General features: G+C 43.6%; 1 protein-coding gene across 1 annotated transcript in view; it reads right to left on the minus strand.

Annotated features, from left to right (window-relative positions):
* The window catches only part of osbpl10a (oxysterol binding protein-like 10a), a 48,880-nt gene that overhangs the window by 8,107 nt on the left and 21,083 nt on the right, over positions 1 to 19,690 (minus strand). Inside the window, exons 6-7 of the mRNA XM_084033031.1 lie at positions 15,050 to 15,278; positions 10,808 to 10,938 (exon numbers count right to left, since the gene is read on the minus strand). Coding sequence (XP_083889157.1) covers positions 10,808 to 10,938; positions 15,050 to 15,278 — 360 coding nt within the window. The remainder of the gene's footprint in view (positions 1 to 10,807; positions 10,939 to 15,049; positions 15,279 to 19,690) is intronic.

Consider the following 19,690-nt stretch of genomic DNA (forward strand, 5'->3'; position numbering starts at 1 on the left):
CCGTGTAACCCCTTTAGGCTGCACATCCAAAACAGATGCAAAGACCAACAGCACCCCATGCACAAACACCAGCTTGTAAACACTCACGCTGCATTGCTGTGGAGCTAGAGGCTTGACCTGCATAAAACTGGATCGCATCTCCAAATTGGGAAGACGGCCTCAGACGAACACAAGCAACAGTAAAAAGATAAATAAATAAATAAAAATCCAGACAGAAAGGGGGGAGAAGTTAAAGTTTCCGTCTCCACAAACAGGAACTGCAGGAGGCTTGACTCCAATTAAAGAGGTCTCGACGGGAAAACTTGTCAAAAACTGTATCTTTTGAAGAGTTGAAAGCTCCGATAGGCACAGCAGACGGAAACAAACGCTCTTCTTCCTCAGCAGAATTTGCTGACTGAGTGAGCAGCCTTCCCTGCAGGAGTCCCGGGTCTTGTTAGAGAGGCGTTTCGCTGTGGCTGAGTTGAGGTGGAGAGCTGCTGTGCGTGACTCGCGAAGGCTCTCTGCCCACCACCCACTCTGAGAAACAGGGAGGAGGGGAAAACGAGCTCGGGGAAAGTCCCGGTGACGTTTCTTCTCTGCATCCTCCCATCATCCCGCTGCCTCGTTTCCCTGCATCTCCTTTCCGCCTCTCCGCTGACGTGGCTCCACAGCCTTTATCCCTCCTCACCTCCACATGTGGTAGGAGTGCGTACACCAACAGTCAGGCAGTAGACATCTACACCGCTTTTTCAGGACCTCATGGGCGGATGTCTGACTCGCCTCTATCTCACACTTCTGTCTCTCCAACCATCTTCTTCTCTAAAACCCAGCCTTCCTCTTCATTGTTTCATCCCTTCTTCCCCCTCTCCTCCTCCGCCCTCATGCTGTCTTCCGTTCTCCCACCTTTCCCTCATTCATGCCATCTTCTGTTTCATCATCATCTTTCTCCTTAACCGCCTCCTCCTCCTCCTCCTTCCTCTTCTCTTTTTCTCCCCTCCTTCTTCCCTCTGACTACTTCTGAGTGTCTTTCCCTTTTCCGTCCACCTCTCTGCGTACGCATGTCTCTCTGGCAGGTCGTCGGGGGAGAGCGTGGGCGTCTGCAGATGGCTTAGATAGGGCAAGTCTGCTCCTGATCCCACTTCAAAGACTCCTTTTGCTCCTCAGTTTGAACAGGCTGAACTTTGAGGGCTATTCCTCCATCACCGGCAGTCACTTTTCATCCACCATCAGCAGCGCTTCCATCTTCACTCCCTCTTCTTGTCAAAACACCATCCGAGTACTGGGGATAGGGTTGTGTTGTACGAGAGTTTTGCTGTGAAATCGTTCTCCACAGTCTGAAGTGTCCTCTTTCTAGCTCTACCTTTGAAGAGTGCATTTCTGCTCCTTCGGGCACAGTCGACAGAAGAAAAGTTAAACGGTAACCTGGTTTTTTCAGCTCCGGGAGGAGAACCTTGTTGTGCAAATTACATTTTCTGCTTCTACCCGGAGATTTTAATTGGTTGTCCTGCTGTGTTTCCACATGCTCAGGTGCTCAACTTGACCCTGAAGTCTGACGTCTTGAGGAGCTGGAGGGAAAAACACGTCCCCTCACACCTTTACAATTATATACAAACGCTATAAAGACATTTGAGTAGCAGGAACCAGTGAATGTTTGCCACTTTTTGCTCCATAAATAGTCTGTGTTGTAGCCGTTAACACATTATGCTGCATACAAGACTACAAACACTTTTAACTGCTGATTTATATCCTCATTTATAAAGATAAAAATAAAGTCTGATGCTGAAGCATGTGTTCCCAACCTGACCTGTCTCTTATCAGCACGGCTTTCCTTCTGTTAAAACTCTCGCTGCCTACTTTTGTTTCACATCATTTTCAGTCAACACTCAGCCAGCTGTGTCATAACAATTTAAAAAAAATTAAAAAAAACTCCTCCTCCTGTTTGACATTTAGTTAAACAATCACTAAACCTCTTAACACCCTCTGCTTTATACTTATCCTTTATTCAAATAAGATCCCCTGCCTGGAGCAGCAAGATATTTTAGGGCTCACAACTAAAGTAACAACTGTGTGTATTTGGATTTGTTTTGTATTTTTTTTTGGAGCTCAGCTTCCGCTGTTAAATGTCAGGTGCGTTTTGAATGTCAACTTCCAGGGAGATGCTGAAAAGCTTCTAAGGGCTTTCAGTTCGGCATTTATCTCAAAGCTAAAGCCGTCGTTTCATATAAAGTGCAAAGTGTTATATAGTGTTTGTTAATAAGCTACAAACTCCAGTGGGTTTTGAAAAGGTGACACTTCTGACTTTGGACAATATTACTGAAGCATCAGTTCAATAGAAAGGAGATCACGCAGGTCAGTCCTTGAACTCTTCGGATCAAAACGGATAACGAGGTCGTATGATGAGTTTGTCGGCAGCCTTCAAACATTTTAGATATCAGACTCTGCATTTACTGCTCAGTCTGGAACATGCAACAACACGGAGTACATGATAAGCAGTCGAAGCTTAGCATTTGAGGCTGGAGGGCTGGTTGTATTACAGCAGATTGTCTGCATGTACTTTGCCTACAAAAGCAAAAAAAAAGAAAACACTACTGAAACAGAATGCACAATCTACCAGACGCAATATAGAGAATGCATGAAAGCCATGAAAAGTGACAGAAGCAGTGAAGTGGCGTCTTTTCTCATGGAGATACAATGCTTGATAAAATGTTTAAAAAAAAAATAGTGGTGGGAAGTGACCCAGATGCAACACAAGACGGGCACAAATAAAACACAGGCTTAGAACTGCACCACTTGAATGGTTCTAAATGAGAAAGCTAAACAACACTGAGCCAGAATCAGAACTCCCAAATCCCTCCCACTTCTTCTTCATCTTCAAAAAACAGAAAAAAAAACAAAAAAACAAAGGGCTGTTGAGTCTCAGTGCCGCATGTATAAATGATAACGAGCCGTTTCATCAGCACGGCATCTAACGAGAGGACGTGAAATACAGCCGGTGCAGACTCACTCGCTTTACAGACACATCACACACGCTTATACAACAATCAAACAAACCGTACACCATTACACACTCTGGTGAGTCACCAGTTTGAGTTAAAAAGGTGGAGCAATTTCAAGGTTAAACAGCATCAACCCACACATAATCCCATCCATTAAGCACAGAACCAGAAGAAGGGGAACGTCTCCTCCAGGGGAGTGAGTCACATCCGTCACTACTGGCATGTTCATATCATTAAGGTTTTTTATATTTAATTCATTCACAATTTCACCATACAATTATGAAAGTAGTTAATACTAAATCATATATCTAATATAAACATTTCTTACGTAATAATAATATTAATATGTGGGTGAACGTCTTAATTAGGGGCCTCTTGTCTTTCCCATTTTGCCAATATTGTCCTTAAAGCAGCATATTGCACTTGAATCTCCAACCAAACTGTTGCATTTTGGGTAATGGAGGCGCCATACATTTTGCATACACTGTTTTTTCCAGATTTTCTCAGCTTCTGTTTCCAGCCTGAATAATTATCCACTGAAGCATCAAATAATGCCAAATCTCTACAGAACTGTTAGATCTAAAGAAGATCTTCAGATTACCAGCAAGGATTCCCCACAGTTAAAAACAGGAAACTCTATCGTTAAACAAAACTGCAGCCCTCGCACACGCAAAATGTCTTCTGTGTGTGTGTTTGGAAAAAACAGCAATTTGAAGATTTCGAGTGAGAGTATGACATTTCCTGTTTCCTAATCTAGATCTAGAGCTCAATGGAGAGAGTGGATTACAGAGTGAGTCACGGGTTGGTGTTTTTTCACACTGAGCTCGGATCTGAGAACACGCTGCTCTTTGATGTTTTCACTCCGGGGCTGATGGGACCTTTATGCCTGTAAATAAGACTTAAGGCGCCATCATGTGATCACTTTCTATTACTTTGGCTGGCAAGAGGGAGCAGGTTAAGAAGAACAACATTCATTCACTAAATTAGTTCATGAAAAAGCATTAAACCACACATATTAAACTAGAAACACACAGATTGTTAGACACCGATGTCACTGCCACTGTTCAAAGTATTACGATTGGCTATATTCATGTGGAATTCTCCCTCTGGCAGTGAAATGGACTCAATCACACAGGAGAGCTGCACATTTGCTGCCCTCTGCTGGAATAAAGACGACAAGGAAATCGTCTCTTCTGTTACTACTCATCTTGTGTTGGTATATTCTTATTTTATGGAGGATTTCAACCTTTTTATGGAGCATTTTTCTATAAGAAAACATGTTTCGAATTAAGTCTGCCTTTAACAGATTATGAGAAACAAAAGCGCTCAACTAACAGGCACATAGGAAGGGAGATTCACTCTCCATCTCTGCCTTTCTCTCTTCATACAGAACTGTACAGAACATACTTTACTTCCTGTTCTCCAGCACAGCTGATATCCATACTAATACAGCGGACGGGTCCAATATGTGGCGGGGGAACGCCGGCGGAGGAGCAAATGCACAAACCTGATTTCTGAGAGCACCAGCAATTTCTCCTCCATTCTCCCACAGTCTCACACAGGACCCACGCCTCCTCTCGCTGGCTGCATACTGGGACTGAATATCAAAATGCTGCTGTGGTGCTACATAATTCAAATGACAAACCTTTATTATTCCGGGGTAATGTATTTTCTGCACTACTCACGAGATTACAGGGGCGAATAGGTAAACTGGCAAACGACCAAGGCTAGAAAACTAAGATTGGATCAGGAAGTGACCTTGAGCCGTAGATTTTCTCCACTTTTTAAGGTGATCAGTAAATACTGAGCTTTAATAATACAACATAATAATACAAGATAACACACCAGCCTTCCACTTTTACTATGAAGAGGTTTCATACAATCAACTCAATCAAACATCTCAACCTTCTCCTCCACGCCGAGACAAAACTTTCCATCCCTTTGACCTGTGAGCGAGTCACCAGGCGACGGCGCTGAATCTCATTAAAAGATGAATCAAGCGTCAAGTTTAAACATGGGCTAACATGCCTTGGCAATCTGTACTGCATCTCCTTCCGCCACTCTGCCCTTCGTCTTCAAACGGCGGCCAGAGCATCTTTAAAGGCTCTAATGAAGTCTGGTTCAAGATGCAGGGCAGAGGCAAGAAGCAGGCAGCGGGAACAAAGCAGCGACGGGCTGCAGGAAAAAAAAGTCTGAATTTAAATGCGTCACTGCTCTGTTTTTTTTCTTTCTTTGTTTCTTTTTTCAAGACACCTACACAGATTTTCTATTTTACAATGACAGTTAATTTCACGGCGCTGTGTTTTGGAAGGAAAACTACAATTTTCTTTCTACATGAAGTCAAAACTGTTAGCAGACCACTTACATTGTTAACACGCTAATTGACAGGTTTATTGTGTTAAGATAAGTTTCAACTGTGAATGAAAAAAGGAGCCTAGGGTTGATGTTGACAGCCTGTATTTATTTTTTTCTTCCGCGGACACAGATTCAAATCTAATATGAGACTAAATTAAAAGGCCAAGAGGGGATTTATGATGAATTATTTTGGTGTGGCAGCACAATGTTTTCCTCCAACACAGTTTATGTTATTAACATTCACTTTGAGTCGCGTTTCTTGCCACTTGATGAATGCAAGAGCAACATTCATGCTGTTTTAGCTCCGTTTTGTTCTCCACCAACTCAACACATCTGCCTCTTGAGTTGCTTAATGCTCCGCTATCATCCCCATCTCCTGAAGTTTGATGCCAGGCAGTCGGTGAACAACAAGCAGCTGGAGGGAGCTATACATTTCCATAATCACATAAATCTCAGATACTCCATTTTTATAGTTTCTAAATGTCTTTATCTAAATTGATGACATCGTTCATTGCTCGAGCGGTATATTAATAGCAGGATTTAGAGGGTAGAAGCCCGCCGACAGTGGCAGGAATGTCAACGCAGATGGTTGTCTCCGGCGCCCTGAATCATAACCACCATAATACTGTCAGAAATGTCTTTAAAGGTGCCAAATCACCATTATGGGCTGGCTGCCCTCCCTTCTCTGCTCTTAATTGTGCGCCATGACGCATGTTGAACAGCTCGACAATTAGCTGCAAATGGGTTGACACTGCGAAGCCGTAACACTCCATTTTACACTCGTATGTCAATAGAAAACGGTCATTAACATGACAGATGACATCCCCGTGCCACTAGATTAGACCGCTGCCAGCACAGCTAAATCCCTGGCGGCGGTAAAGCAGGGTGCTGCTTCGATGCTCACATGAAGGGTAAATTGTCCCTCCATGGCCCCCGTACTTTGGGTTTGTGATTTAAAACGAGCTCGTAATAAGATCCGACACATGTGGTTAACAGGCAGGTTCCCTTAATGTGTGACAAAAGAGACTTATGACATGTAATCACACAAGTTTAACATAAAAATGGCTATTAGGAGAGGGGCGGGGCAAGTAAATGCTGCCGAGATGACACTTCCCCCATTAATCATCGTCTCGTTATCACAGCTGAGGATCCTGCTGCTGTTTGAATAATACGTTGAAAGAGGTTTAATGTGAGTCATGTGACAGGTGTGACAGAAAAGTGACCGCCAACGTCACTGTTATGTTGGGAACCACCTTTCTCTCAGCTCGCCTTGCATTCTTCAACAACAGATTATGATTTCCTGCATTCCTGCATATGCAGGGATTTAAAATGTCAGAGAGAGAGAGAAATGTTGGCATTTTCCTTTAACGGGTTGATATCAGAACGGCTGAATTATTGCAGAGGAGTTGATTCTGAGAGAAAATAACATTTACTGCTGATGTTTTGAAAAGCCACTGGAACTGTTGCTGGTATTAATTAGATGGAAACTCAAACTTGATCTGTTTCCAAGGTTTCCATGGGAGCGAGGACAACACACCACCAAAATCAAACAAACATGTTTTTCCTTTGACAAAAGTATTAAGATGTCTGCTCTCTATAAAAGGACAGAAAGTCCTCTAAGCCCCGCGGGCTTCATCCTCGCTACCCGACTGACGCACATTTACGTCAGTGTCACCGGGCCTCTACTTCCTGTCACCGATACAGGCTGGTCCAGACCGACAGACAGCCCCTCTCTGCGGCAGGAGAGGCAAGGCAGGAATTGATGAAAGCCTCCTCCTGGGATCGGCTCAGTTCCGGCTCTAAACTCTGTGACCCACTTATCTGACAGCAGCTCGGCTAAAACTTTCAGAAGCGATGAGTGCCTCCCTTTCTGTGAAACAAGGGCCAGCATGCGGGAAAGTGGGGCAGAAATCCAGAAAAACCCTCCCTCACCATCATCACTAGTGCAGATTTGTATCTCAGTCCACCGGAATGATTGACTTTTTCATTTCATTCACATTTTTTATGCCGTTTCCTATCTTGCAAGTAGCATTTTGCCTTTAAATCACTTCACTGTGGCAAGAGAACTAACTTAAAGAGCCTTAAAAGATCGATATTCACCCATCAAAGTACGTTTTTATTCAGTGTGTTTGATCAGTTTTTTTGTAAAATGGTAAAACATTTAAAGTGAACGCTGTATTGATCCTTTCTTTGTTGGCTTGAAGGGCTTTCGGAAAGTCTAACATCAAATACGTGAGACTTATTTTAACCGAAGAATGATCAATGTCCTCAAGACTTTTTCAATTTTTGTTCATGTTCCCTTATTGTTTCTTATCAAGGTTACATTTTCTGAAAACAAAACTCAGAACTGTAATGCTTTTCAATAGCTGACTCTCAAAATCTTATCTTAGATAGTTTCCTTGGTCATACAAACAATGTTGAAGTGTCTATAAAACTATGTACCCAGTGTTTCCCCTAGAATTTTTTTCAGGCCCGGTGGTACCCACCGAAAGCACATCGAAAATTCACGAAAAAGTCAGTCAGGATATATTCATAAAAAAATATTTAAAATTGTTAAAAAGGCATAAAAATCGCTCATCTCGCTTGACGCGCCTAGTCTCAGTGTAGTGAGTCCAAAACAGCCATATAAAGCCATGGTCGACTTTTTCAGGGAAAAAAAAAGTCATACTATAGCATGTCGAAAAAAAAGTGAAAAATCGACAAAATTCATAAAATGTTGTAAAAATGATGTAAAAGTCCTAACATATGCTTCTATATCGCATGTCAATCAAAATCTGAGTGTAGTGAGTCCAAAACAGTCATAAAAAGGCTTATTCACGGCAGGCAGGCAGGTGGTTGAGTGGTTAGAGTGCATGCCATTTACCCATGTCTGCATATATGCAGCAGCCTCAGGTTCGAATCCCGGCTGGAGATCCTTTGATACATGTCACATCCCCCTCTCTCTCCCATGTTTCCTCTCTATCCACCGCTAAATACAAAGGTGTCTATGCAAGAAAATAATCTTTAAAAAAAAAAGCCTTGATCATATTGTTAAAAAAAGGTCATGCTATAGCATGTCGAAAATTCACGAAAAAGTCAGTCAGAATATATTCATAAAAAAATATTTAAAATGGTTAAAGAGTCATAAAAATCGCTCATATCGCTTGATGCACCAAGTCTCAGTGTAGTGAGTCCAAAACAGCCATAAAAAGCCATGATCAATTTTTTCAGGAAAAAAAAAAGTCATACTATAGCATGTCGGAAATTCACGAAAAAGTCAGTCAGAATATCCATCCATCCATCCATTTTCTACCGCTTATCCTGTATTCAGGGTCACGGGGGGGGGGCTGGAGCCGATCCCAGCTATCATTGGGCGAAGGCAGGGTACACCCTGGACAGGTCGCCAGTCCATCGCAGGGCCCAGTCAGAATATATTCATAAAAAAATATTTAAAATTGTTAAAGAGTCATAAAAATCGCTCATATCGCTTGATGCACCAAGTCTCAGTGTAGTGAGTCCAAAACAGCCATAAAAAGCCATGGTCAATTTTTTCAGAAAAAAAAAAGTCATACTATAGCATGTCGAAAAAAAAGTGAAAAATCGACAAAATTCATAAAATGTTGTAAAAATGATGTAAAAGTCCTAACATATGCTTCTATATCGCGTGTCGATCAAAATCTGAGTGTAGTGAGTCCAAAACAGTCATACAAAGGCTTATTCATGGCAGGCAGGTGGTTGAGTGGTTAGAGTGCAGGCCATTTACCCATGTCTGCATATATGCAGCAGCCTCAGGTTCGAATCCCGGCTGGAGATCCTTTGATACATGTCACATCCCCCTACATCTCCCATGTGAAAAGTGCGGAGTTCAACAGCACCACCACGTCACGTCGTAACGGCGTTCAGGCAGCTGCGATGACAACTGTCACTGATCTGGGTTCATTAACAGACTGTACTGTCCGTACGTAAACGTCACTCATGTGACGTCACTCATCGCTTTTAGTGTATGCTCGACACAGAGACAGCAGGCTACTAGTTTGTAAGCTACCTGGCTCCAGCAGTTCGCGTTAGCGGCTTATAGTCACTCACGTTAAGTTAACGTTAGTAAGCTGGTCAACATTGATCATGGATACATTTGTTTTTAAACGTCGTCGGACGGAACAACAGATGGCGGTGGCGGGCGTGTTGGATAAAACTACGGACGCACCGTTGACACCTGCAGGGGAAGATGACCACTCGGGTCCCGGCTGTTAACGGAACTATTCACGTTTCGCTGTCTCTGTCTCTCTCTCTCACTGTGTGCGTGTTTATAGCTGCGGGAGGGTGTTGTCAGCGCCGCCGCCAGGATTCAATTTCAATGTACGCACAGAAACGGCAAATACAACAACAAATGGAAAAATACTTTAAGACAAAATCTAATGTTTTCAGTATCAGTGAAATCAGTAGTGTATATCATGGTGATAGGCCCCGGTGCAAATAGTTTTTTGTGCCCTCCATCCCCGACCTAAACACAAGCGCACGCTTGTGAGCACTCCACGCACGCACACACACGCTTGGACACGCACGCACAGTACGGTATGATAACTCTGCCGGCCCGGGGAGAGAGACATGCATCGGCTCGGCCCACAGTGCTCAGCAGCAGAGAGGTGACGAGACTAGAGCCGAGCTGTATTGTGTAGTGGAGAGGGGCCAACACACGCTATGCGTAATTGCGCACAGACGCGCGATCGTCCTCTCAAATGCGGCTGCATCCGGCCCGGTTCAGCAGCATCACATTTTTTTTTTCCACCTTCAAAAAAAGTGCGTACTGGATTCCGGCTGGCAGCGCCACTGGGTGTTGTCATATATTCACATTGAAATTCTGACATTGATTTGAGCCCCACCGTCGTATGAGTTAGCCCCACCGTAGTTGAACCAGAAAAAATACTCTGGCGCCGCCACTGGCTGCGCGGAGGCGCTCCTAATGTAAATGATTATTGATTTATGAATGAATTGATAGGTGGTTTATTTTTGGCATATTGATTTTTTTTTTGGTACCATTCTACAATGGTAGGGGAAACACTGTATGTACCTCCAAAAAGCTTTGTGAAAAAGCATTTTTCAGGTAATCTGATGTGTTTTAAATGGTTTAAGAGAATTTTCTCAACTCACAAAGGACCACTTAAAGGTGCAACGTCTAGTAGGTGGCCATCTATTCCAGGTGTAGCTAAGTAGAGGGCAGCATTTCACCTCTACTACTGGGTCCATAATACAAATTGACATCATTTTAATTAACAAAAAATGGAATAACAAATTAATTTACTCCTTTTTTTTGTCATGTTCTGTTATTTTCCTGTAATTTATTGAGGAAAGTGTCCCTCAGAGAACTGGGCATTACACAAGGTTGAGAAGCCCTGTCCTAGATTAATCGTGTAGCCCCAAAGTGGTCTGGGTCCCACATTTAAAGTCAGATCTACAGCAGACCGACACCACCGGAGGAAGATGACGTAACGTTTTCTCACCTCAGCACCATGGGACAGACTCCTTTTCCTGAGGGCCGGAGACGGCTCGGCTGATGGTAGAGGAGTCAGACCTCCGTTCTTCAACTGCTCCCCTGAGGGTGACTTTGGTACAGTCCACACAGGAGCACCATCTGAAAACAGACGAGGTCAGTTATCGGCACAGTTAACGACAGTGAGAAGGAGAGGCACTGCTTTTACCACCATGTGTGTGTGTGTGTGTGTGTGTGTGTGTTAATGCCTGATTTTGTATTGGATGAGAGTGATGAGAATGAAAGAGAGACTGGAGAGCCAACTCATATCACATCTGTATCTTCATTTCTGAGATTCAATATTTGGTTTTCATGAATGACACTGAACTGAGGGTGTGTTATTAACATGGACTAGCAGGAAATTGTTTGTGTGTGTGTGTGTGTGTGTGTGTGTCTGCTAGAATTTAATATTTCTTCATTGTAATATCCTGCCTTATTGTATTGACTCAGCTAAGGTCAGACATAAAAAAAAAAAAAGATGATTCATTTTGACTCTGAGCCACAAACAAAATGTTCTGTAGAAATATTATGAATCTACTTCCTACACCGTCTGTCTCATGCTGCAACTGAGCCTTGCCAGTTATTGTATAGCCATTTAAAAATCAATACATAATCTGAGAGTACCGAACCTCTACCGTTTTCACCTACAGGAGATGGACTGTCAGAGGGGAGGACTTTTGTTTTTTTTTTAGGCCATAGTTTACACTGTTTAGCAAAATCCCTTTAAATGTCTTTCATGATTTAACACAGGAAAAAACGGTATTACTTAAAGTGCAATGTGGACAATAAGACCAAATGCACCAAGGACACAGTCATCAGTGATAAAAAAGTCAAAAGCTATCAAGAAAAGGGAAAATTCAACACATTTTGTGTATGTTTTGATCGTTATTGTTAAATTAAAAGTGGCAGAAACTAGAAAAGGACTTGTCAGTTAGAACTGAAGAAGGATAAAAATGTTTTATTTATTTAATGATTAAAACTTAAGTTCTGGACAGATTTTACACATTGCACCTTTAAGAGGAATCAATGGTTACTATACAGACTAAAAGGCTCTTTACCGAAAATGCTTAACAACACTAAGGCCTCATCAAATTCAGTCACCACCTCTGACAGCCTTCTAACATCACCAAATCTCTATTTAATGCAGAGCTATTACACTGATCACATTTTGAGTCTCCTATACGAACACACTAATTTCATTCACAAAAGCCGAGCTGCAAGTTTCCTCATTTAAAAGCCACTTATATGCATCACAGCAGTAGATCACGTTTCAAAGTACTGCTAATGGAGCGGTACCACAGGCATCCCTCCAGCCCCAACGCCCAAATTGAGTTAAAGGTCTAATGCGCCAAGAGGCCTTTTCTCTGGTTTCCGTTTGTGAGAAGCAAGCTGTGCTGACACAGGCCGACATCCTGGAGAGCCCGAGGCGAGTCTGGACAAAATGAGCTGAACCGGCCCTCAGGCCGGGTCTCTGCTTTTGGTCAACTCACGCTTTGACTGACAGGAACCTGAAAACTGTTAGTGAACCTCCTCCAACCATACTGGACTCCTATACTATACCTATACCTATTCTCAAGACATTCTGGAGGTTAACAGGAATCTAGAGCGTTCATTTTAAGGGTTTTTTTTAGGGGTTAAGAAATTCTGGAAATGTGTTTACAAGAAGACACTTTCTGACATACTTTGTTTTCTCTGAGATGTCACACTGGAGCACCAGAAGTAGAAACGCTCAGTGAGCAGGGGGGGATGTCTGGGCCATTGGATAGAGACATGCAGGTGAATCAAACGGCTGGCGCAGGTCAAACAGTGGAGGGACAAACATTCATGCAGTTGTTTCCAATGGCTTAACCTTCCATTTCTGGGCTGTGACATCGATTCAGATCTTATGACTCTTAAACTACACGTTCTTCTTTATATTAAGCTGTGAGGGGGCTTGTTTGCAAAGTAACTTTCCTTTATGGATTTTAAACTCCTTCAAAAAGGAAAATGTTCAGCGTGTGGGGTGAAAGAGAGAGGGTTGGGCTTCAAGCTCTTCATGGCAGTGAGCAGGGGAGCTAGAGCGAGCAGCAAAGATCCTCCGCCACCAGCTGATAATATGCTATCTGGTTCGTGACTGGCAGGTTTTTGGTGGGAGTTCACAAAGATCCTTCAAGTTCCTTTGACAATGACTAGAGCTGACTCGGGCCAGCTGCAGTTACAGGAGCCTGGAGGGACTAACGTGCCAGCCAAACCCAGTCCAACCTCATGCTCGGCTCTCTAAACAAAGAGTCATCTTGCCCATGCAGTGGCAAAGCTTTCCCCGTGTGAAACCCATTCAACCAACCAGCCAACCACCCTGTATCAGCTGCATCAATGCTGGATGCTGCTCATGCCAGTGAGCCACGATACCCATCGCTCTGCAAAACCGAGGATCCTAACAACAACAAAACAAAAACTCCTCACTGAGGTGTGGGGGGTACATGCCGGAAGCGTGGAGCAGCTGGACCCCCACAGGACTTATCAGCCAGGCAGCGGAAGGAAAGAGGTTTGTACTTGCGGCCCGGTGGTCCCACTCCACACCACCCCCTGTCTGACGAACAGGTACAGGGCAGCATGACTGTTGGCGCAAAGAGAAGACCAACAATCTGTGAGGACCGTCAGATTGGCGGGGATCCGGCACCCACCCCAAAACCCAGACCCTGCAAGACCTTCCCAAAGTCATAAATGGAGGTGGACCACAACTTTCTTGGCTTAAATACTCCACCAAAAATGTGCACCTGTAGGGCTCAAATTACAGCAGCTGTTGTCAGTTTGGATTCACGGCAGTTACAATGGCAAAAACAGGGACCAAGAAGTCCACTTTCTGGTGCTTATCTGTGCTCAAAGCAGTGGCAGCAGAGGTATCCCACATATTCTCCTCACTAGCCTTGGCCTCCAGGCGTTCCCAAGCTAGAGATCACTGCAAGAAATGTCAAATCGCCCCCACGTTCCGTCTGAAAGCACCTTCAGAGTGAACCCTGCGAAGCAAATTCATTTCGGCCGCTTGCATCGATTGAAATGGCTTTGTTCATCTCGGTAATTACTTTTATGGAACGGCTTCTTTTAGTATACTCATCCTCAATCCAAAATAAGTAGCACATTTAGGGCCGTTAAGTATGTACAGTAAGTCCAGCAAAGCTACTAAATGGACCTTGGGATGAGATTTTATCTCATCAGCAGACGTTTCTAAGGGCATAACGACCATTGACTTGGCTGGCCATTGGGATCCATTGTAACTTCTGTGAAGCCAAACTGACTTCATCTGCCATCGTCCACCAAAGGAGCAAGAGATACATTTTCATTTCCACCTTTCAGGCCCTTTCGGGAGCATTGGAGTATTATTTTAAATCAGCCCTGCTCCTCTTTCCTGTATAAAAAATGTAACCTGTAAATAGATTATTACTTGGTAAAATATGATCAGTTGACAACATTTAAAAGATTTTACATGATCTTCTATATTCTGTATTTGGGGTTATCTTCCACCTTTAGGCACTGTGCCATAATCCTTGGTGTTATGCCAATAGAAACACCCTCAGGCTGAGAATTGTTCAAATCGCAACAACTTTATTGGATCCATAGTGATCTGGCACAGAGAGGGTTAAACATGGCAGAGATCTGACATTTGAGGCACCAGTGTGGATTCCTTTGGCAAAGACTTAATCCTTTGAGGAGATTTAAAAGTGCATAGTATTAAGGTTTACTCATTCACACATAAGCTCAGATTTTTCTTTTTTTTTCTGACATGCATGTAGAAAGACAGCCTGAAATGTTTTCAAGGATTCTGTAAATAATATTGACAATAAAAACCACACAGTTCACATTCATGCTTGTTCTTGTCACTACCATTTTAGGGAAACACTCGCATTTCAATGCAATTGACGAAAACTAAAGAGACAATGAATTGAAAACAGCACAGAATAACAATAAAAACTACAAATGACAAAGAAAGAAAACATAAATGGAACGTACCAAAAATCAACGCACAAATGCAACATTCAACAACATTTACTACAAACATTGAAGTTCATGGTACCCATCAGGCAGGGACAGGAGCCACACTCCAGCTGCCCCAGCTGGCTCTTGCCACTGGCACTGGACTCTGGAGGGAGGGACTGGAAAGACAAGAGGGATGGGAGAGACGGAGGGGTCGGGGGCTCCAGTAGCAGCACTGGAATGGGGCCAGGTGCGGACTCACCGGAGGCAGCGTGGTTGCACTGGGAGGCGTGGGACTGAGGCGGCGCCTGGCTGTGGCTCTGCGTCTGCTGGAGGATGTTCAGGCACTCCCCCAGGCAGCTGAGTGTGGCGGCCGACGTGGCTTTGAGCAGCAGCAGGTCCTGGTCCAGGCAGGAAAGAGGGCCTCTGGTAGGTAGGGAGTCAATGGACTGGACCAGGTTCTTCTGCTGACCTTCTGCTTGGCACATCACCTGGGGGACAACAGCGATGTAAAGGATTAAAATACATAAACGACAGTTACTCAGCTCACCGCTAACAGGTCAAAAAGGAAGTCGATACCACTACGAGAGAGTGGGACACTTATAAAAGATCACGTACGGTGATAAAAGCAAAGCACTCACTAGGAACATTCACGTCCACCGGCCGATCTGCCCCAACAGATGGGCTTTCCTGTCTTTGTTCTGACAGTCTATAGACCTACAAATACTCATGTATTCAGTAGGAGTCAATGTGCTTGAACCACAGATTTGGATCTTTTGACAAAATATCCCAAAATGTCAATTCTTTTTCGGAGTAAGTCTGTTTCATTGTGCTAAGATGTACAAATCCTAAATGTTTAACGTTTTGGAAAGTTGCTTAAAATACAGTTTAGAGGTTGTATTGACCATCAACACAACGATGCAGTAATTGTGACACCATATCTTCCACCATCTCATAAATCTAACTGTTATAGTTTTGACTACTAGACACAACCAATATGGCAGTGCCAAAAAAAAGTCTCTCAAACCAAAAAAGTTCCCCCATGCGCTCAGACAGAGTATTCCTCACTGAGAGTTACATCTGCATGACTCACCTATCAGAGTCTAAATCCATCACGAGAAGAGGAAGTAGACAAAGTGAGTTCTCGCCAGCAGGTGAGAAGCTCCTCTTGAGGCTAATGAATCTGGGTTGTTTATCAGCCTGGAAATGTTGCATTCATTAATATTGTATGGCTTCACAAACACCTGTCCTCTGCATGCACTGCGGTAGCACATCTGTCTCGCTGCATCGGCACACGGAGCTATTCCGGAGTCACCGAGAGCTGTTGTATGTGGTTGAGACGTTCATGTAAAGCACTAAGCTTTCCAATTATTCAGCTTTTTTAGTCGGGTTGGATTTTGAATACCTCAGGCAGATGGAGCCCAATTTTTTTTTTGTCTTCAACGGTCGTTATAAATAGCTTCTCGGTGTTCAGCATGCCGTTAGCGTATCGTTTTCCCTGTGCTCTTCGAATAATAAGGACTTTAATTTCACATCTCATTCTTATTGCGGTTAAAACCTCAAGATGTTTCGTGATTTTACTGCACGTTCTAAGGCAACAGAGGGCTGAGTATAATTATTCTATATTAGACCGTGGCAAGATATCCTGATTCGCAATTTTCATGCCTATGTGATGAATTAAATCTGGGATAATTATAATATCAAATAATGCCATTTGTATGTTGAAGCTTTGTCTTCCTGTGCAGCCCTTTGTTTTCAGTGTCGTATTCTACTGCTTAGCTTGCAGTTTCCCACTGTGTTTGGTGGACTGGTTTATCAAAAGAGAAGAGGACAGGCCGGGAAGGATTTCTCTTTAACCTTGAGGCAAACTGTAGAAGTGAAGCCAAATGCCAGGTGGTGTGTTTTTTCTTCTTCTCCCCAACCGCCCCACACTATGTATGAATATAAAGTATGTTGTCGGTCCGCTGAACAGGCTCTGTCCTTTCAGCTGAAATATATCGACTCGACTACCTGTATTTCTTTAATAAATACACAAAGACGACATGATAATTTGTGCACTTCTCAAAAGGAAATACAATCATTTCCTCCACATTGCTCACTCTAATGTCGAGTGCATTTCATGAAATGTGGGAAGATAAAAAAGTGTCTATACTCACTAAACGGGCCCTTACGGGTGGCAATGCAAGTTAGTTGCTATGCAACCTTAAGAAACTCCAAAAAAACATGGAGAGGATTAGTATGCTGCTGCCAAGAGTCACACATACAAGATAAAGAGATAAATTAGTAATTTAAAAATAAATAATCAAGCATGTCTGTGGTCAGGAAGTGTAAAAGCAATTATAAATATCTCGCCAAGCTATCACACACAACTCTTATTGTGAAACTGTCAGCAGGTGAACATCATAAATGCAACCTGGCCTCATGTGGGCGACAGAACACAATAAAAAGATTAAAAATCCAACACAAACTAGCTCATAAAAAATAACTAACAAGAGACTAAAAACTGAGCTCGAGTTTCTAAATGATATCGCTCTGTATGTGATTAATTATATGGGTCGTATCTCTTGTTATTGTTTGGTTTATAAGCACGTTAGACATCAACATAGAAAAGGGACATAATTGGAGCAGACATCTGCTACAAAGCTTTGTGAGTGGGTTTACAGTAATGGAAGACACACACACACACGCACACGCACACGCACACACACACACACACACACACACACACACACACACACACACACACACACACACACACACACACACACACCTGCAGTGATGCTTCTAGAAATAGCCTAACCCCAGTGATCCAGCTCTGGAAGTGTACGTGCCCGGCTCCAGACATTTGATGAGTTCACATCAGCTGTGACAAGTTGGCCGAGGAGAGACGGTAATGTGGTCCGACTCCCACAGTCACACAGCCAGTGGAAAGACAGATGCATGCATGGATGGACAGACGGATGGGAGGTGGCAGCATGACGCATTCAAATCACAACCTCACCCATATAACGGTACTTCCATGTTACATCTCAGCGGTGTTTAGTCAGAGTAAGATGCTGCAAATAAAGACATTTAAAAAATCATATGGATAACATTTGATGAAGATAGATGACTCCTATGTCATGGCTAACACCTCCTTCATGTCTTATTGGAGTTAATGTAATAGACTAGGAATTGGTTGCATGCAAGTAAACCCTTGGATGTATGCAATCATTGGCTATCATCTGATGACGATTGAGCCTTTTTTTCATCCAATCCGGCGTGCTTCGATAATAAGGCAACAAAAAATATGGCGAAAAAAAGGCCCTTGATTAATTTAAAAAAGACCACTGCAATAGAAGGAGGATAAATTAAATAAATTCAAATAAATAAAACCAGGATAACTTTCCAATGTGGAAATGTGTTAAACTGTCATGCATGTTTTTGGAGTCTGATCAAGCAGAGACACGTCCACCATTCATGCATCTTTACAAACAGACCTACTTCTGATGGACAATACATCATGGTCTCTTCATTCCCTCTCTAGCTCACTCAGCTATTTTTTCTCTGCAAAAATAGATAGTGAAAATAATCTGTGAGGGCTGGCAGCAGCAGCAATGTCATCTGTGTGGACATGGCGTGCTGCTCTAACCAACAGACAATATAAAGTGTGTGGGAGTGACGTTGTTCACCGGGTGTTGCATCGCCCTCGTGTGTCTAGTCTAGTGTGCTGGTTAAAATCCAAGTCTAGGCTGACAGCGGTGACCATGATGAGACCCGTACACCAACCCAGCCCTAAGACAGGCCTCGACGGGACTCCTGCTCTGTGCCGCTGCTCACACTGTATGTTTTAGCCTCCCGCCTGGTGCGAGGACGGTTCAGCGAGCGCTGGCGGGTCGGAGATCAACAGGGCAGAGCTGAGGAGACAGATCATGTGGAGATTCACTGAGGTGCAAAGACCACTTCCCCTCCATGTTTGAGAAAGAGCATGCATCTGCAGCTAGAAGGGAGGGTGACGTCTTATGGGAAGGAACAAAATGGGTGTTCATGAATATTATCAGCGATGGTCGACCTGAAAACAAATTGGACGTACAACACAAGCGCTGTTTGGCCATAAATCCACTGATAATCAGCATGCAGGAGCTCTCTGGTCTCTACTGTACAGCGGTGCATAAATCACAGGGCAAGCACGCTCTCTTTCCCGTTGACTCCAGCATCCCCCGGCCTTCTGCCAAACCCGTTGGACAGGTTTATGGGCTCGTTATGAATAAAGGGAGGCTGAGAGAGAACAGTGGACGTGGAGAGAGAGAGAAGCTAAGTGTATAAAAATCACATCACAGGAAGCAGCGATCCAGGTCTACGAAAAAGTGAAAACGCACTCACATCACAGAGAGCCTTGGTTTTCTCCGTCTGTAGAGGAAAACACAAGCGCCAAAAGGAGTGTTTGTTTTGCTTAATGATCACACCATCTGCTCGGTATTTACTCAGACCGTCCCGGGTTTACTGGAGGAGACAGACTACGCTCCTGAGAGGTGAGAAATGACTCTCCCCTCGCGCCCATCGCTAGTTGCTCTCTTTCTGTCACGGAAGGGAATCACTTAGGCGAGATATTCTTAGCGTGACGAGGCAGACGCACACTCTGAATGAGGGAATTCAAGAAACATCATCACGTGATGGATGCTACTCCAACGGCATCATTTAGAGCGACGAGCGGAGGAAGCAGATGAGCCGTTGAGGTAAACGCCAAGTTCTTTAATACACACTTTATCTAATGGTGTGACGATCCGCCCCCGACGGTTCCAGTTAAGGAAGAGGACGATGCAAACGTGCTAACGCTGTTCTTGGAGGCTTCAATTACATGACAGGTTATTAGGAAGCAGTTCTTCTTCAGTGGTTTTTGTTCCTGCGGTGCATTAGACCGCCC

Source organism: Eutrigla gurnardus (assembly GCF_963514095.1).
Source record: "Eutrigla gurnardus genome assembly, chromosome: 17".
Taxonomy (NCBI): domain Eukaryota; kingdom Metazoa; phylum Chordata; class Actinopteri; order Perciformes; family Triglidae; genus Eutrigla; species Eutrigla gurnardus.